Source organism: Monopterus albus, unplaced genomic scaffold, assembly GCF_001952655.1.
Source record: "Monopterus albus unplaced genomic scaffold, M_albus_1.0 scaffold240.1, whole genome shotgun sequence".
NCBI lineage: Eukaryota > Metazoa > Chordata > Actinopteri > Synbranchiformes > Synbranchidae > Monopterus > Monopterus albus.
Genome location: NW_018128120.1, coordinates 586,492 through 606,301, shown reverse-complemented (window position 1 = coordinate 606,301; position 19,810 = coordinate 586,492). Strand labels below are relative to the sequence as shown.

The window sequence follows — 19,810 nt, the reverse complement described above, 5'->3', positions numbered from 1 at the left end:
AGCTGCAGAGACAGAGGCAGGTAACACTGGGATTAGTCCAGGCATACCTGCTGCACAGCCACCTCACACACTGCAGCCCTATCAACCTCCAAGCCAAGACTTCACTAGTCCACAAGCCATCCAGAGCCCACCACAGGGACCGGCCCAAACCACTCCTCTGTCCTATGTTTCACCCCAGGAGGTTGTTGGTGGGGCTCACATGCAGAAACCAGTGGTGCCTGTGACACTCCTCACAGCAACACCACAGCTGACACCACAGGTTGGTGTAAGTAAGCCTCTCCCTGTAGTAGCCCAGCAATTACCCTATGTTGTGGATCCCAGTCAGGCTCAGCCCCAGGTAGCATATCCTGCACCTCAGCTCCATGTAGGGGTCCTGCCTTCCGGAAGTGTCCGACAGCCAGACTTCATCCAGCCCACTGCTCCTTTCCAGACCCAGGTCCAGCCTCCACCGCCACATGTTACAACAGGAGTCACTTTAACACCAGTGCCAGGGGTCATGGCACAGCCACTGGTCAGCATTACTCAGCAACTGCCCCACCCAGGTCAGGTAGCCCCACCTGCAGCAGGACAGCCACAGACCCTTCCAGCTCTAACACAGCTTCACCCACAGCCACAAGTCCAGCCCCCCTCTACTGCCACAGTCCCAGCAGCGTGCACCCATGGAACCCCCTACATGCCACTGACTGCACTGAAAGCTGACCTAAAGCCCATTCTCACCCCTGGTGCAACCCTCACCCAGGTACCTGGAGGAGCAAGCTCCATAAAACCCTCCCAGCTGGAGGATGCCCAGAAGCTTCTGCTCCAGCACCAAGGCCTTCTTGGTTTGCCCAGACTGGGGGTGGCAGTTGGGGGAGAGGGGGCTGCAGAAGCCAGCATTGCTGCTGGAACACTTGCCCGCATAGGGATGTCAGCTGAGGCCAGCGCTTTCATGGCTGCTGCTGCTGCAGGCCTCAGGACTCAGCATGCTGAAGGGGAGGATGACAGGTGAGGACAGCCTGTGCTGTTTATTCCAGTGTAAACTTTGTTTTTCAGGTTAAGATTTATCATTTTAGTTGTTATTATTTGGTCGTTGTAGTTCAGGCTGCAGTGCATTTTTTTCTTCTGCAGTAAAACTGAAACAGATGTTGATTTTGAAGGAAAAGTGCGGTGAAATGCACATCACATCAAACAACCAAGTATGATTTACAATGTCTGATTATGGTTGTCTATCTGATGATAACTGTAAGGCAACTGAAGCTCTGCTTTTAACCACATCCTGCAATTGGTTTCCTATCAGTCAGATGTCTAGGTCCACTGTCACATTTGCTTGATATCCTGTCCCCTGAGGTCACTCTGAAGACATTGGGTGAAATATAGCTCAATGGACATTGCTGTTTTAAATAATGAATAATATCAGTGGCTGGGAGAGAAGTAGTGGAAATGTTGAGTTACTGATGGAGCTGGTGATTCAGCAGATGTTCCCTCCGGTTAACCTCCCATCATCCACCTCCTTTAGCTCAGGACCCTTTTCAGTATGGCTATATTTTCCCCGTTGTACTGCTTCATGCCAGCTTTCATTTCTCCTTGTGTCTCCCTTTCCCCTTCTCACATTAGCTTTAGTCTTTTCCCCTGGATCTGTGGTTTCTACTACCCTAAGGGAACTGAGCAATGTTTTATTTATATATGCATATACTCAATTCTGTTTTCCTGTTAGCTTTGCTGCTCAAATGTGGTTGCTGAGTTTAAGGTAGTTCCTAAAAGTACACTGTTGGGTTAAATAGAGTAACACCAGGCAAGAAACCTCTCAATCCTCACATGCAGATGCAGTGGATATGTTCAAACTCTATGCTGTAGAGATGGGCCCTGATTAGGAGTTGTGTTGTATACAGCTGATAAACTGTGGCCCCAGAGAAATGGAGCACTGTTGTGGCAGCAGTCTAGTGTTACCACTGCACTGTCCTGTGTTCTGGTTAGGCAGGAGATTCATGTTGAGTACAACAGTAATGCCTGCAGGGGATGGAGGGATTTCAGCGGTTTAGTCAGCCTCACCCAAGAACTCATAATGGAACTTTATTGAATATTGTGGCGTTATTTAGCTGTTGGCTATAAAAGCAATCGAAATGGATTTCTCTGAAATACTAATATACGTGCTACATCAAAATGGAAATGGAGAAAAAGGTTTGAGTAGTTGCTTAGCTAATAGGTAAACATATTTGTAAGTCAGTAATGAGCACAGCAGGTTAAAGTCAAATTGAAGCAGTTTATGTGTTTCCATCTGTGCAGGTTGTGCTTGAGCTTGAGGAAATGTTGACATAGTCTTAGTTATATTCAGATGCACACAACACCGACTGTATTCTGTGTAGAGGCTGTTGTCAGCAGTTCATGGCATCCTGTCATGGCAGTGTGTGTGTGCATTTTGCATGGCCTTTGCATGCCTTTTTCTATAAGTGTAGTTCCGTCCATCCGTTTGTTTTCTTGCCTTGAATCAGCCACTGTCCTGCAGCAGCAGACAGTCTTGGTGTGTATGTGTCCCCTTTGTTTATAGTCATGCTCATATTATGCTGTGATCTGGCTCTGTGTGTCTGTTACTGTCACTGCTTTCTTTCTGTCTCATGTTCTGTTTATCTTTCACTGTCTCCCATTATTTTGCAGGCCTCACTGCATCATGTCAGATGTCCAAACTCTCCTCCCTTTTTCTCTTGGATACCAGTCTAGTCTTCCTTCTCCTCTCTTAACATATACCTCTCCTTTCCCTGCACCATGCACTATTTCCTGCCCAGTCATGTGCAGTGGGGAAGTTCATGGGTTTTTCCCCTAACCATCAGGCATTTAGACCCATAATGAGAGTGAAATGAACAAGTAACCGGTCAGTACCCTTAGTTAAAATGACAAGTAGCAACACCCTTATCACTAGTGACAGAGTGACCTGCAATAAAAGTGTCACTTCTGTAGCATTATTATTACTTTACAGTCCAAGGCTTTTTTTTTTTTGTCACACTGGAATATGAAATCATCACTTAAGACTTTGGGTTTAGTTTTTTTCTTTTTGCATTGACGCAAATATGAATTGATGGACAGATTGTTTATTGCTGACCCTGAAGGACAGACCTTGTGGGTCAGTGACTGGGGCTCAAAACAGTTTGCAGTTTTTCCTTTTACCAGAACAACTCAGGATGATTGTACATGGAACACAAATCAGCCCTATTCAGTCATGACTTTGAAAAGGCCTAATCTAGTACATGTGCATGACCACATGACTGCGGCCATGTTGTGTGAGGGTGTGTCTGTGTTCTGCAGGATTTTGCATGTTTCTTTTTTTGGTAGGTAGAACTTTATTGATCCCACAGTGGGGAAATTCCAGAAATGTTTGGCTGACAGTTTTTGTATTTGTCAGTAAAGCTCATATCAGACAGAGTGTCGTAAGGACGGTGGTATTAATCAGTGCTTTCTTCAGGTCCTTGTGCCTCCCCAGGTGGAATTTCAACCTGCAGGTTGCTACCGGTATAATTTGACTATTGGATGACTGCCAGCTTTGGTTTACGGTAGAAAGACAATGTGACTTTCACACACTTTCAGTATACTGTACTTAACCACCTGTCATCTGTGTCAACTCTATACATATTTTTCTCTTTCCTGCATCAACAACTGAAAAGTATCACTTTTCATATAGGGTTGATAGAATTAATGTGGCATTCCCCTCCCCTGTATGTAGCCTTACAGACTTTAGATGCACTGCATAAAACTGTCCCCTATAGACTGAATTAGCATATTAAGGCATTTCACCATGTAAGAGGTTTGGACTTGGAGTATAATGACATAAAGCTGCACATGGGAGACTGCTGAACATGCTGATTTGAGTACAGTTGCTGTCTTTTGTGATGTTGGCAATGGGCCTAAACCAGAATGATACCTTACGAATACTTGTGTGCATGAGTATATTGAACACTCAGGTTTAAGGCCATTATTTTGGAATAATTGCTATAACAGAATAATTTTCTTGCTTCAGTCACAATAAGAGGCTAAATATGTCCTTTGCACAGGTACTGGGTATAATGGAGGAGTGCAAATGTGAATCACATGCTCTTTTTAAAATGCCATCCAGAGGGAATATATGTTTCACAACCAACTACATATGAAGTGTTATAGTCCATTGAATGCATTTTACAGGGCAATATAGTCATATGACTACATTCTTTAAATACGTAGAAGTTAGAAGTGCAACTTGTATAATTGTAATAACTTGTACATACCATTTCTTGACAGCCTTATACTAAAACATTCTTTTTCTTTGTATTTTATTGCTGTTTTAATGGAGGAAACATGTTCATTAGCAGTTGAGGTAAGATGAGTTCAGGCATAACCAAGCAGTCATGAGTTTGCAGCTTGAGTACAAAGTGAAGTCATCATCAGTCAAGGCTGTCTTTTTAACAGTCAGCAGGTAGAGTCAAGACTCCTTTTGTTGTACCTGCCAAAGCACATTTAGTTGTTTGATATTGATATGGAGACAATGGGCTGTGTAATGTTCTGCCAGTGTTGCTTTAACAGCATCATGTGACTTCCCAGCTCTATTATCAGTAGATAATCAGTCACAGGTTAGAGTTTCATAAGTTATGGCACATACATGCAGTCTGGTTTCTGAGTCTGTCATTCAGAGGCACTTTGAGCTGATTTTATGTGGTGCTTCAGTCTCTGTTGTGTTGAATATGTTTTGGTAATAGTAAGCAGCCTCTCAAGCATTACAGTTATACCGGTTTTGTCTCATAATTTACGGTTTGTTCATATTGACGCTACTGTTTTTAATTGGCTGGCCATTCAAACTGAGCTTTTTTACAAGGAAGCAGAGGTCTCCAGTGGCTGAGCCCAAATATGGACCAGTAGCTGAAGCTACTATCAGAGGACAAGGGTTTTTTGTTTTTTGTTTTTTTTTTTTAACCTGAGTTTATAACTACAGGTGTATCTTTTCATATACTGTTCCATCATATAAAAGTTTAAAAACTAAGCAGTGAGTTCTACTTATATATTTGTGAACCACTGCTCATGTGAACACACCCTAAGATAAGAATAACACTGCATAATAAGTGTAACACTGCATTGTTTATACATACAGTGAGGATACACTGGCACATCAGCTCAAGGTTTAAAATGCAGTCCTCAAGTAGATTATGTTGCATCACATGGATGAAATAAGGCTGTTACATTGTTCTGCATGAAATCTGAATGGTTTTCAGTCAAACTCGGACCTTGTAATCAAGATGTATTCAGGAATACATGATATGTATATGTCCAGGTTCAATTTAAGATGTCTTATTTCTTAACTTTTACAAATATCCATCCTTCAAAGTTCTATATTAAAGAGCAAGTTCACCATCAACTGTTTTTGTCTATTCCCTCAGTAGCATATTTAATGGCCTAAAAGCCAACTCCTCCATGCCGCTCTAGTATACTTACTGTGCATTTACTATTACCTATTATAGGTAATATATTTTACCATGCAAAGCCCATGTTTTTCCCATTGGCAAATCCTGTAACTGTCACAAAATCTCAAACTGTTTTGGGCCCATCACTGTTTTAGTCTTTACAAATTCATATTGTTCAGATCAAAGAAACCTACCAGCCTTTATTTTAAATTCTGGAAGAGATCCCAAAGATTCCAAAGACATTTTTAGAGAGAAATAAAGGTATCTGTTTTATGGGGTTATTCCTGTTTGGCAGAAGTCAGACGGCATCTTGATGAAAAACAGGTTTAGTGGCTCTTCTGATCTCTTGGGTGGCATCTGTCTGTCAACAACAGTTGATCACATCTGGAGGTTGTTAAATGATTTGTCTGTTCTTCAGGCCTGATCCAGATCATGCTTCATCAAAGACGTTAACACTGCATCACCCTACTTGTGTCGTTGTTCTACTGTTACTCCACAAGGTGGCAGACTTGCTTCATAAGTCCTCCCAGCCTGGTCAGCAAATGTTGGTATAATCTTACTGTACTTGGAGAATCACTGACCTCAAATGATCTGTCAGCTAAGTGGAAATGTACTTCATATCCACAATGAATGGGTCACTGTAAAACCACTGTGACCCTCTGTTCTTAATGTCAGTGATGGGTGTACAGTGTCAGACCACTGTGATTACTGACTACAGAAGGCCCTCCACAGTACAGCGACTGATACATTATCTCTTCTGGCAGGGTTTGCAACGCACTAGGTGTCCTTACTTTCAGGCATGGACTGATCCCCTCTTCCCATGGACAGCTTTATTATCAGGCTGTCTGAATAACAGCTGATTCCTGTTATAAAACATTTTGTATGAAGTTTAACTTTGACAGTAGGCAAAGCCAGTTCTCGGATTTTACTGATCAACATTGATTTATCAGACAAGAGAAATTGTCATTCTGAAGACATGCAGCCTACACATCATTGCATCTTTTGTGTAGATACAGTTGATCTATGGCTCACCCACTATAATGTAAAAAGAGCTGCAACTATTATTTTACTTATAATTCAGCTGATTATTTTTGTAAAAATGTAATTTTGTCTATCAGTGTCCATTATAATATCATACACCCAGAGATATATCTACTATTATGACGATGAACAACGTTATTGTGTCATACAGTGGTGTGAAAAAGTGTCTGCCCTGTTCACACAGGGCTATGTAGTTTTGGATTTTGTTTTTCCTTAATAATAAAAACTGCATGATGTGTTTACTTGTGTTATCTTTGACTAATATTTAAATTTGTTTGATGATCTGAAACAAAGTGTGACAAACGTGCAAAAAGATAAGAAATCAGTAAGGGGGCAAACACTTTTTCACACCACTGTATTTGAGAATATTTGGCTTTTTGCTTGAGAACGAGTTTGTTTTAGTATTTGTGGTCTGACTTCATTTATGCACGTTTTTCAGACATCATTTGTTTGAATCCTGGTTAAAAGAACATTGGACGGTGACGTTCTCAGGCTTTGTTGCCGTCTTTTCAAGTGCATTGTGGTATGTGTGAGGGTCTTAATGCATTGTTCAGCTTGGACAGATTCAGTTTTAGCCAGCATGGGTGGGAATTTGCGGTGTGCAGAACCAAGTAGATGGGTGTCACATTTGCTGGTTTTGTGTCTTCATGCAGAGCTGCAGGTTCTTGAAAAGAGTCACAGGCCAGAGAGGATATACAGTGTGTGTGTGTGTGTGTGTGTGTGTGTGTGTGTGTATGCATGTCTGTCTGCTTTTCTCAGTGGAAGTATGTTTATGACTTCAGTTGTCAGGGTGGTTTGTGGTATGGAGATGTTTACAGGTGAAAAGTTTTTTAATGGAACAGATGTGTGTTTTCTTCTCTTCAGCCTTTTAGACTGAGGGGAAGCCACGAGCAAAGAGGAAGCATCTTTTCTGATTTATCCTCTGGTTTCTCTGTCACTTTATCTGCCAGTACTTAGGAGCTGGAAAGAAATGTGATGATATTTCACATCCTATAGTTGAACCTTCAAGTTCCAAAACACTGTAGCCATCAGCTTTGGTTCACATGAAAGGAAAAGTATGATGGGTCTCAACACTGCACTGTATGCTTAAATTACACTCACTGTAATTTTGTGTGATCATACATAATGCCACTACACTTATAGACAATGTTCTGCCTATCTGGGTACAATGAAATCTCAAGACTATCAAGTCATTCTGGAGCGAAATGTGCTGCCCAGTGTCAGAAAGCTTGGTCTCAGTTGCAGGTTATGGGTCCTTCAACAGGATAATGACCCAAAACACACAGCTAAAAACACCAAGAATGGCTAAGAAGAAAACACTGGACTGTTCTGAAGTGGCCTTTTATGAGCCCTGATCTAAATCCTATTGAACATCTGTGGAAAGAGCTGAAACATGCAGTCTGGAGAAGGCATCCTTCAAACCTGAGACAGCTGGAGCAGTTTGCTCACAAGGAGTGGGCCAAAATACCTGTCAACAGGTGCAGACGTTTCATTGGGGGTTACAGAAATCGCTTGATTGCAGTGATTGCATCAAAAGGTTGTGCAACAAAATATAAAGTTAAGGGTACCATCATTTTTGTCCAGGCCAGTTTCATTAGTTTGTTTTTTAAAATGCTTCTGTTGAACCACAATTCAAAAGCAATGACTGATTTTCATTAGTTAATTTTCAGTAAATTTTTATTTATGACTTTTGTCAGTTTCACGTTATTTCAGTGAGCATTGTGTGTTTCTCTTTGTTTAACAGAAGGGTACCAACAATGTTGTCCACGTCTGTATGTGGTATTACAGAGGTCTTAACTTGATGAACCCAGCAGAAACCCTGGAGGTAGAAATTGTAGGGATTTTTGTAGGGGACCTTCCCCTGTTTACATTTTCAATGAAGGCAAAGATGTGAGACCAGGGAATGATACCTGGTTTTCATTAAGCCTCTCAAGCTATTCAAGTTTACCTAAGGTCAGTGGAGTTTTTGTCTTAAACCTCAGGATGATCCCTTCTGCTGGTGACCCTGCAACCTGCCAGCTGTGCGCAGGGGTACAAACTGGGACCAGCGTGGACTGTTAACAATAGGAAATATCAAAGGAACTTCACTTTAGAGAGTCTGTCAGCGGTCTCCAGATGTGCATCACACCTGGCTCTGGCAGCCTAGATGGAAATGAATGTAATGTGATGCTTTGTTGAAATGTCTTTTTGTTTGCTGTCCTCCACAGGGAGGTCACAGCTCAGCTTCAGCGATAGGACCCTCACAAAGCAGGTAGTGATTCTAACTCGCTATCTTGCAAAGAGCTGCAACTCATGAATATTTTCAACTGATAAGCTTCAAAACTAATCATTTTGCTTAGGCAGTGTCATTATGACATTACAGAGCTTCATATTGTTTGTTTCAGTTGTCCAGAATATTTCTCAGGGATCTGTCCTGGAAGGCCCTTAAGTTTCTTCAGTTTGCAAAGGAAAATTTTAGGCTCGTACACAGTAACATGACTTCTCCACTGCCAGTCAGAGAAAAATATTTACTCACCCAGAAGCGACACTTCACGTATGTGAAGAGGGATAATTTTACGTAAAGCCAGTTCTGACCGATGAGTGTCAGACCTCGACCCTTTTTGTTGTTAAGCACTTAGATCCCTGCATGAAGCCTGTGTGCTGCAGTGAAGATCATCACTATTAATGTATTAATTTCAGCCCTTTAGCCTTAAAACACAAACAGCATCCAGAACCATGTGACTGGCGGTCGATAGCATAACTTCTTATGACATTGTATGATATCAGTGTGTTGTAAGGTTGTATAATTCTTGATATTGTAATATTTGTTTTACGTCACAGATTAGAGTGAGAGCAGAGGACTGTTGAATCCCAATCTTGTGTGTGGGTGTAAATAATTGTGTGCATACAAAGCTTTTACAGCTACAAATACACACATGAAGAGCCTTCCCAGCCAGTATAAGACACTGAAGCAGCAGGAGATGAGACATCTGTACTGAGCCAGATTTGGTGTAGTCCTTTTACATGTAGGATTTGTGCCGATTCAGGCCCGAAACATGATCTTCTCAATTTCTCACTGTGTTAAAGCTGAATTGATGATCAGTGAGTTGGTTAACAGGAATTGCTAATCATTCCCTAATTCTAGCTACTTTTTACGTGGTTGGGTTTGGACTGCTGATTAAGGTAAATTGGAAATTGTCATGTGCACTCATTTAAAGAATGTTTTACACCATCCTTGCTAAATGTAAAAGATGAAAACTCTCATTATATTTATCTCTTTTTATTGTGGATGCTGAAGGTTAACACGTCATCCAGAAGAACAAGGCATGTCTGTACTGTCACTAATTATGGAACTCAGTCGGAGCCTCCTTCTCATCTCCCTGCTCTCTCTCTCGTATGGCTGGTTATGTAAGGCATTGCGTGCATGATTGAGACCGATTCTTTTATGCTTCAAAGAGCAGCTGCCCTGAGACTCTGACGCCACAGGGGCTGTGTGAGTTGTGGGGCGTTGCTGTTCTTTGTTTTGTCTGTGGTTGGCAACAACCAGCAAAGACGACCAGCTGCAAACAAGTGGAAGGTTGTTTTTGATGGCTACTCTGGTATGCTTTGCCTTCTCAGGAGTCAAACCTTGATAATGGAAAAATGAGTGCATGTTCCAGGTCCAGAATCAGTTATGTAACTCGACACATCTTGTAGATTCTTTCCAGTGTTTGTATTTCTTTTTTTCACAAGGTTTGTGTGCATGCAGCAGGGTTGATGTTGAGCAGTTGGTCCTGGTTCTCTGTTGCGTAAATGCCATTGTTGAAACCCTCCCGACCTGGATTTTGCCAGTCTGCATACACACACACACACACACACACACAGGCGGATACAAGAACACACAAATGGGATGTGCAGACACGCGACCTCACATCTCCCAACTGCTCGAGGGACAACGATGCAGAAAGAGGCAGGTTAATCACAACTCTGCAAACAAACTGATGAACAATAGGGTGATGTAAGGAGAATGAGAAACAAGTAGGAACATGGCAGCATTATTTGAGGAGCATTATAAAAGAGTTCTATGGTTTACTATTTATTCTTGAAATAAGCAAATTGTTTCCAGTTGTGTCATGGCTCATGACTTTTGTGAGTGCTGATGTGTTCCTAATAATAACGTCCCCAGCTGCTTTGTGATTTCCTCCTGTTAGACTCTTTCATATAGGTTTCAGCTGTGGCAGAGCTGGATGTTTTTCAGGACCACACACTGCAGTTTGAGTGAGCCCAGCTCTGTTTTCACTCCGACCGCACAATAAAGTGCAGCGGAAGCATTACTTCAACTCAGCTTGACGCTTTTGTGAGAGAGAATGTGGATAAAGGGGGGTGGGGGGGTTCAGTCCATAACTGTGCAGTAAATACACTAGAAGGCACTTAGGTTGCTGTTAACACTATTGATTTTTCACTTTCCTAGAACAAACAAGCCATTTGAGCTTAAAGATACTGTATCTCCTCCGCTGCATGTTTTGGCATTTACCTTTCATTTTCTGAACGTATACATAAGCATCTTCAGTTAACTGTCCCAGATTTGGTTTTCAATACCTCCATCTCAGAGGTTTTCAGTACAGGCAAATGGAAAAGAATTTAGCATTTCTTCAACCCACTTCTCATGCTAATAACCTACTTTATATTTTTAACCGTGTGGGCAGTGTGAGCACAGTGTTTTTTGTGTTTTTCCTTCCTCTCCACATCTCCATCATCTGCTGCCACAGTGGCTACACATCTGTCCATATGTAATCTCCATAGAGTGAGGCAAACATGTACACCACCCCTTTCATTCCTGTTCAGATGTGGTCAGTGACCATGTTTAAGACCAGTGTCTTGTTAAAGGCTTAAGAGAGAGTTCAAATGAGCTCTGCCTGTTAATTGTTTTATCCACAGTTTGGGATATTAGAGAGCTCATTACATAACTATTAAAGTCCATTAGCCTGATGGAACATTAGCAAGGTAACCTAGCCAATAAGCAAGATTGTAGTTTGACTTTACAGTGACTTAAACTGTAGCTGTCTTGGTCAGTATTACTACATTATTTCTATTTTTCCTTACAGCATATTTGTTGTTTTCCAATTCTAGGCCAAGTCTAAGAGTAGTATACAATACATACACAATACATTGAGCTTTAACATAGTGGTTAGGTAATATGTGGGTCAGTCCTTTGTATGTGCCACATATACACGCTTTGGATGGACATGGATACATAATGAATGAAAGGATCCCATCTGGGACTGTCTGTGATGTCATGACATCAAGGTCTCTCTCCATTGGCCGAGCCAAGTCTGTTGGGCTGGCAGCAGTTGGCTGAAAGTAAACTGTCTCCACATCAGTGACGCTTCCCTCAGATCAGTTTGTAGGCTTTTGTTCTAGGTGAGCACGCATACTGTGACACCAAATCTGAGTACACAATGTACAGATATACACTTACAGTAGGAACTTATCAGTAATGGCTCTGTTCGACAGGCAGTTGATCTTCACATTACAGTTTGACAAAATGACTACATGGCATTAGTCTGAGCTGTGATGCTTTTTTATTTCCTGTCCTGTCCAGGTTTAGCTCTTTGGTGCTCCTGTTTCAGGCCCTCAACTGTTTCTTGGAGCAGTGACATATACATTTGAGAAAAAAAAGATCTGAAGTTAATGAGGTTAATCATTCCACTGCATGCACTGAGCTGAATCCATCCATCCATTTTCTACCGCTTAATCCCTGAACGGGGTCATGGGGGGGGGCGGAGCCAATCCCTGGCAATCGGGCGAAGGCGGGGTACACCCTGGACGGGTTGCCAATCCATCGCAGGGCTGCACTGAGCTGAATCCCTCCAGCAAATCTCTGAGCGCCCCATGTAACCATTTTGTGGTCCACAAGGGCTGCGCTGTCTTGGGTCAAGGTTGCCTCTCTTTTTTGTTTTACATTTCCTCTAATCAACAACTAATGCACTTTTTTCACTACTAAGATCTAGTGTGGTTTTTTTGTTTGTTTGTTTTTGTTTTGTGCTTTGCATCAGCTCTTTATCTGATCTTCCGTCTCCCTTGTCATCTTGTTTTGATAGTCTCTTTTAGGCTGTAATGTGGACTGTGGGAGCCTAATTATACCAGCGTGGAGGTACATGTGAGGTGTGTTGCAGTGCAGACCTATAGTGTGTGTCGGTCTGTGTGTATCAGCTGATGAGGGGTGACAGGGCAGCCTGGTACATATACCCATTCTCCTTGAGATAAACTAAGGAAGTGGCACAGTCTTAGCAGTGTGAGGGAGACTGGAGGTGGGTGTTTATTATTTTCAGGGAGTTTATGGCTAATGCATCCACTCTTCACTATAATCTGCCACAGGACTGCGGAGTAGGGTACCACTCTTGGCTTATCACCATCACAGAAAGGATGCTGCAGGAGACCAACAGGAAAAACATGAACAAGCAAAGGGAGTGTCTTGTAGGTGGCTGTGAGTGTGCGAGCAGGGTGTGTGGTCAAAAGTAGCTCATCCTATTGGATGGATCACCCTAATCTCTGCTGACAGTTTACATAACAAGAAGGGGAGGCAACACAACCACCCACCCTCCTGTCTCCCCTCACTGCACACACAATCGTCTGAGTCTATATTAGGCTTAGCACATGTGAAATAAGGAGGACTTAACACACTGACTCGTGGTTTCGTTATACGCACACACACACTCCTGCTTCCTTAACAGTCCTACACAGCTCCATCCTGGTCTCCACTTGCTGGTCAGGCTTCCTTATGTGAACCTCTACTGCTGAGGGGAGCAGGGGGTTGGGGCCAAAGTGTGCATGTCAAGAGGATGCAGGAGGTTCAGTGGTAGTGGTGGTGTTTGATTTGGGAGTATTTTTGAGTGGTGCTGGTGTAGGGGCCCTCTCCTTGGTTGGAGTGTGTGATTTTTAGCCCGAGAGCATCAATGAGAGAGAAGGGGCTGGCCGGGGCAGGAGGAGTGCAGGGCAGGGACGCCATGACCCTAAAGCTGCTCTTCTGGGAGCTGGAGAATCATCTGAAGAGGTAAAATGGCTGTGTTGTTGTGCTGTTGTCTAATCTAATTGTTGTTCAGTCAAATGTTGACTGGGTGGTGTTTTTAGTAATGATGACAAATACAAGTAGGATCTGCAGTTGTTGAAGTATTTGTATACCGAATACCTGCTGTTTCAGTTCTTGTGCCTGCGTCTACCTGCAACATGTTCAGCCTCCCTGATGGGCTCTCATGCATTTGAGGACATGATGTTCTTACTTCTACACATACATGCTGTAACCTGTGAGTGTGAAAGCATCTAGCTGATGTTCACTCACACTAATGTGGTCCTGGCCAGACCCAGACCAAGAATAGTTGCTGTGTGACGCTTGCTTTCAGATTAGTTTCTCTCTCCAATTTCAACTGCGAGTTGAGCATCCTGTTGCAGTTCCTCAGCTGATCCAGTCAACTCGTATTTGCTTCCCTGTGCTCAGTTATCAAGCTATTAGACTTCTGTATCCCAAACCCAGTAAACTGTGTACAGCCTAGTCAGTCTCTAAAAACATATTCATCCAGTTTCTTACAGTCTTTACTTTTGTTCTGCACATAACTCCAAATTTGTACTTTTTATCCGCAACATGTTTGAATACACAAAACAGTGCAGACAGGTGAAGCTGCTCCTTTGGGGGCAGGACAAAAGGAGAAGTCATTACAACTGTTATTTTCCAGTTCTCTAAAATGACTGTCCTGTTAAAGTTCCTGTGACCACAGCCAAAATCCGTGACAGAACCAGAGGAAGTAAATTACAGAGATGTGAGCAGGTGGAGGAGTTTGGTCTTCTCCTCAGACAAGCTTCTGATTTCCAGACTTGGTACCAGTCAGTGAATGTTTCCAGCCAGAGACATATTACATTGCTAAGGTGCTTGAAGAAGGGCAGGAGCTCCTGACATGCTCGGCTTGAGATGACCGGTGAAGCTCTGAGACTTCTCCTCATCCAGGTGTGAATTCATTTAGCTTGTAAACAATAAAAAGGAAATTAGTCCTTGATTGCCGTAGCTGCACTTCCACCTCACTTCTTGTGTGTTCTTTATGCAGACTGTGTTTCCATAGTGACAACATCAGTCCACACCTACATACTATCAAGTCGCATTAGTGCAACTAAACAGATAAGTGATTACACCCTGGGGAAAATGAAACTTCTGCCTTTGTGTATTTCAGTTGCCCTTGATGGTGGTTTTAGGTGCTGTGACTAATCCGAGTTACCACAGGTAGTCCAGAAACGATTTTCATTATTGATTATGCCGCCAATAATTTTCTTAATCATTTAATCTTAGGAAAAATATCCATCATAGGTTCCAATGTGATGTCTTCAGATGTCTAGTTTTATCTGACTAACAATCTAAAAACTCAAAGAAACCAAATGACAACAGTGTAAACAGAAAAGCATTGTTCATGTTTGAGTGGCTGGACCCAGCAAATGTTTGACTTGTTGTGCTTGATAAATAAGTAATAAGTCTGGTTGATTGTTTTGTGGATTCACTCATTGTTTCAGAAGAAGAAACGTTTAATACAGTTGCCAGATAATTTGTAATTCCTCCTTACTGTTGCAAAACAGAGTAATGGTCCAGTTTTACTCTGGACATTGTGTTCCCATTTCACTCGGTCTGGGAGGATCAGTTTCACTATCTGCCTTCTGAACATGGTCTCCGTTTGAAGGATGTTCATCACAGACGGGGCTGAGGTCGGCTTCTACCACAAGGCCAGCCCGTGGCCAACTGATTCTATTTACTCAAATATGCACCAAGCCAATCCTTGTTTGCATCTTGGTGCGTGTGACCCTTAAACACGAGTTTCAACCGATAGGTGGAGACATTGTTCCACATTACAGCTTGTGTTTGCTGACCAAAGTTTCCCCATCACCTGAAGCCTACTTATGTAAATGAAATCTTCCACATCTACACTTTACCCCCTTTTGAGACCGTTAAAAGCTAAATGTGCGGCTTGTTTTACAGTAGAGTCAGCTCCTCTGTGCTTTCATAAGGTTTCGGTTAGATGCAGCCTTTTAGTGAGGACGTTGCAGCTGGTAGAGATGTTTCATACATGATTGCTCCTCCGCCTCCCCCCCAGCACCAGCTCCTCGCATGCATTATGCTAATGAGCCGCCCTCTCCGCCAATCGTGTGGCTGCTGTCGCTGTTTTCCTGCAGCTTCAGCCAGAGAGGGAGCCGCGGTGTGCGGAGCCGCAGCCCGCCGCTTCAGTCTTTGTGTGCTCCGTCCAGAGAGCTGCAGTCTCCCGGAGCAGACCCAGTGTCCAGCCCCTCAACAATGCGCTGTTTTTCTACTTTTCTACCGCTGGATATCCAGTTTGTACAGCCTATGGCTCTCCGGAGCGGGTTTTAATGGACGGGGTAGCATGAATTCCCAATGTTACACAGTGGCCATGGACCTTGGCGTTTGTCAACTGAGGAATTTATCGATATCGTTTCTGTCTTCTGTGCTTGGGAAGGAGAGCACATCAGTCAGGCTTGACAATAGGTAATGTCAGCAGGCTTTTCTGTGCAGTATTCAATAAATACTGCCTTATTGATTCTTCGCCAGCAGTCAAACCCCGCTTTCCTGACCTCCATTTTCCTCGTTTGTTTCACACACTAATTCGGATTTCTACACTTTTATAGCATATCTGACCCCCCCGAGTGTCATTTTGATTTGGCAGCATCAAACAGCGAATGCCAGTCACGTCTCCGTCATAAAAATTCCCTTGATGGAGACATTGTCACAAAACACACACTCAACACTCCCAATCAATCCTGTTATTTTCTGTCTTCCAGCTCCTCGGGTGCAAGTGTGGTGGCCATCGACAACAAGATTGAACAGGCGATGGTAAGCTGCTGTTTGAAGGCATCTAAATTCCAGTCATGTTCCCGCACTGTTTGTAAATAGGCCCGTCTCATGCTCTACTTGTTTGCGCTGCCTCCGGTGTTATGTAACCCAGGCACGGATGTGGACGCGCACATCAGTGTTACCATCTCCTGCTTTTATTTTGATAGCCTGTCAAATGCTATCTGCAACGTGTTGCTGTGGTTTTATTAAAGTGGGAACTGCCCTTGAGCAGTGAATGAGTTTTAGTAAAAGTGAAACTACAGGTGCATGGTTTCCCGCACATGTGCACCTGCTGGAATGCGAACGGGAGGTAACAGGAGCTTCCTGCTCCATCACCGTTAACATTGGTGTCCTCGGGCTCACTGGCAGCTTGATGTGGGCCAGGCTAAGGTTCACACCCTGTCGCTTTTTATAATGCATATACATAGTGTCTCTCCCTCGCTCCCTCTCGGCCCCATGTTGCTAGGCAAGCAGCAGCCTTTCCGGGCTGGTATAAATAACTCTGCCTGTGATTGGCTCCTCCCACCCCGGTGCAGGAACATTCTGTTCCCGTGGCAGCGAGGAGGAGGAAAGGAGAAGGGGTGGGTTCACAGAGGAGAGGATGCTCAGCAGAAGCAAGCAGCAAAAGTGTGCAGCACAAAGTAGTTTCTCTGTTTTACAGAGCAGTTCATGTGTTAACATCCCCTGTTTCCCTGCTGTCACACACCGAGTTACCTGGAATGTGCATTCCAGGTACAATACTGTATACAATGCTGTATGTGCAAGGTCTACTATGTTAATTTAGGATTTGCACTCTGCTGTCCCCCATTTTCCTCTGTTGAGAGTGGCTACAGTGTTTCTGAGTAAGTTATTATTCAGTTAGTGGTTTTGATGTCCCTGTTGTGGGGTTACATTTATATCCAGAGTAACTAAAAACGTGGATTAGGCAAAACATATTACAAACATTAGGATGAAGTTATGATGGATTGTTTACAGAGTTATCAGTGAATCTACCACTTATTTTCTTCAGTTATTTGTATTAGTTTCCAAAATGTAAAATATGTCCGGCACATCTCCCCAGAGCCTGAGATCATGGAAGAAGGAGTCTGAATTATTTATCTAACTATTCCTCACTGTTTATCTCCCTCGCTCATCCTCAGGACTTGGTGAAGAGCCACCTGATGTACGCCGTGCGTGAGGAGGTGGAGGTGCTGAAGGAGCAGATCAAAGAGCTGATCGAGCGCAACACTCAACTGGAGCAAGAGAACAACCTGCTCAAGACCCTGGCCAGCCCCGAGCAGATGGCCCAGTTCCAAGCACAGGTGCAGACCAGCAGCTCCCCGCCCAGCACCGCCCAGCCTCCTGTCCCTGTCCCAGCAACATCGACACAGGTCCTCCCCTCCACACAAAACTCCAGCTCATCTGCTTAACACAGAAATGGCAGCGTGCCCCCTGAAGATGAGAGATTGCCATACTGTGAACTGGTTCATCAAGACCGACTATGCCACACACTTCAGCTTAACCAGAGGATGACAAACTACATTTTTGTTGCACATTTTATTTAACTAAGACTTTAGAGATACACCTGTGTGTGTGTGTGTGTGTGTGTGTGTGTCTGCTTTGTCTGCCATTTTATTTGCCTGCTTCACACAATCACCGTTGTCGTGCTGGTCGTGGTGATGGTGAGAGGAAGAACAGAGCTGACAGGAAATCACACTCAACCCTCAACAGTTGCTGCCATCATTCAGGTCCACCTGGTGAAGGAGGAGCTAACACAGGGCCCAGCCAATCAGGGGAGTGCGCTGAATGCCCTTGTTAGTGTCGTCGAAACCCTCACAGTGTGACCTGTGGAAAGTGTGCCATTGCCTCATCCCACTTCAACCCATCTGTACACAGGTTTTACTTGGTATGTTCTACTTTTTGGTTTCCTTTTTCAGACGATACTGACAGTGGACAAACTTTAAGGCTTTATACAACCCATCTGGAATGAGAAACAATCCAGCTCCGTCCTCACAGCATGTGAAGATGACATCAGTCTTCTGGGTTGAGAGGGGTTATAAATGTATGGAAATGGATATTAGCTATGCCTCGTTGTTCAATGTGAGAAGTTGTTCATGTTGCCATTTCCACCCTGAGCGCACACTCGCCCCTTCTTGGATGGAGCATTAAACATTTATGCAGGGAATCAATGTTTTTTAGTGAGGGCTGGGAAAGATGTTGATGTAATTATTGTCATAGTGGTCTGTAAAAATAAATAAGAGGCAAATAAATAGGACACGACTGTTTCTAAGTAGTGAACTTTGTACAGACAAAGTTTCCAATTAAACTCTGCCAAGTGCCTGGTCTCTAACCATAGATACATATATACAACAGTTTTTAGTTGTTTTAATCATGTATTTGTGTGTGTATGTATGTATGTATGTGTGTGTGTGTGTATATATATATATATGGTTTGCCAGGTATTAACTACCTGTGGTGTCATTACTCAGGTTGAGACCAGATTAGGATTATTGACCTCCACACTTAGATGCTGTCTCTCCTGCAGTGACTCACGGTCTCACACTGTACATGCACTCTCCTCCGCCCTCACTTCAGACTAACTCGCTCAAATCTGTTTTAGCATTTGGGGACATGTGTAGTTTATTTTTTATCAATGACTATTGTTTTTCTTTCTTTTTTTGTACCGCCAAGTGTTTTGAGTTGCTCATAGTGGAACTGGAGCACTGAATACGATAATGAATCTCTTGGTTTTTAAAAGCAGGGAAAATGCCTAGCAGACGTATGTCAGTGTTTTGTGCATGTTCCTCAGCTCATCACAAATGTGACGTTACATTTGCACTAGACAGTTGCACCTCCAATAAAAGTGAAAAAAGCAAGAATGGGAGTGTTTGGTTTTCTTTTTACATTCAAGTTAATATGGGTAAGTTTAATTTGATCTGGACTTCTACTGTCTCCCCACTTGGCCCAGATTTCCCAGTTTAAAGCCTCAATGGGAGCTTAAGCCTCATTATGCACAGAGGTGGACCACCACGCAAGTATAGACGTCTCATTGATCATATATGACTGACCCCTGTGACATCATTCTGTGGTTACTCCGCCCACCACTTCTGCACATGGACCTGCACACTGATGTGCAAATGGAAGCACTCAGCATCCTGGCATGATGTCACCCTTATGTCTAAGTGCTGAGATGAAAATACATAAATTATATGTCCTGTATTTAAATGTGTATCACTTGAAATGTGTTTTTTTGTGTGTAAACTGACTTTAAAAACCACCTTCAAATGTATTTACCATTCTTGGTGGAAGTAATTAACTTTACTTCAGTACAATTCTATGTTACTTGTACTGGATTTAGTTGTATGATAAAAATGAGAGACCCACAATAATAATAATAAAAAAAGGATCACAGGTGCTATGATTGACAGCTACAGTAAGCACTCAGAACAGGCTCGGTGAACGATATTTAATTTCAAGGTCAAATCTTAACCTTGACCAAGAGCAGCTCAGTGTGTGTTTGATGTTTTTAGCAAACTTTTCCTAGGCTACACTTTCC

General features: G+C 43.0%; 2 protein-coding genes across 3 annotated transcripts in view; both read left to right on the top strand.

The window, feature by feature from the left end:
- Nucleotides 1-988, top strand: part of LOC109971952 (TSC22 domain family protein 1-like) — a gene marked incomplete at its 5' end in the record, with an annotated part of 2,216 nt that extends 1,228 nt beyond the window's left edge. The window contains one exon of the mRNA XM_020620525.1: nucleotides 3-988. Within this exon, the coding sequence (XP_020476181.1) occupies nucleotides 3-988 (986 nt within the window). The remainder of the gene's footprint in view (nucleotides 1-2) is intronic.
- A 12,219-nt stretch (nucleotides 989-13,207) lies between these two features.
- Nucleotides 13,208-19,130, top strand: LOC109971964 (TSC22 domain family protein 1-like). Of its 2 annotated transcripts, none has more exons than XM_020620540.1 (3): nucleotides 13,208-13,449; nucleotides 16,224-16,275; nucleotides 17,415-19,130. In XM_020620540.1, exons 1-3 carry the CDS (start codon nucleotides 13,352-13,354, stop codon nucleotides 17,682-17,684), a joined length of 420 nt encoding a protein of 139 aa, XP_020476196.1. In that variant the 5' UTR covers nucleotides 13,208-13,351; the 3' UTR covers nucleotides 17,685-19,130. The 2 variants fall into 2 exon arrangements, with proteins under 2 accessions (XP_020476196.1, XP_020476195.1); XM_020620539.1 differs by lacking the exon at nucleotides 13,208-13,449 and adding an exon at nucleotides 15,549-15,930.
- The last annotated feature ends 680 nt before the right edge of the window (nucleotides 19,131-19,810 follow it).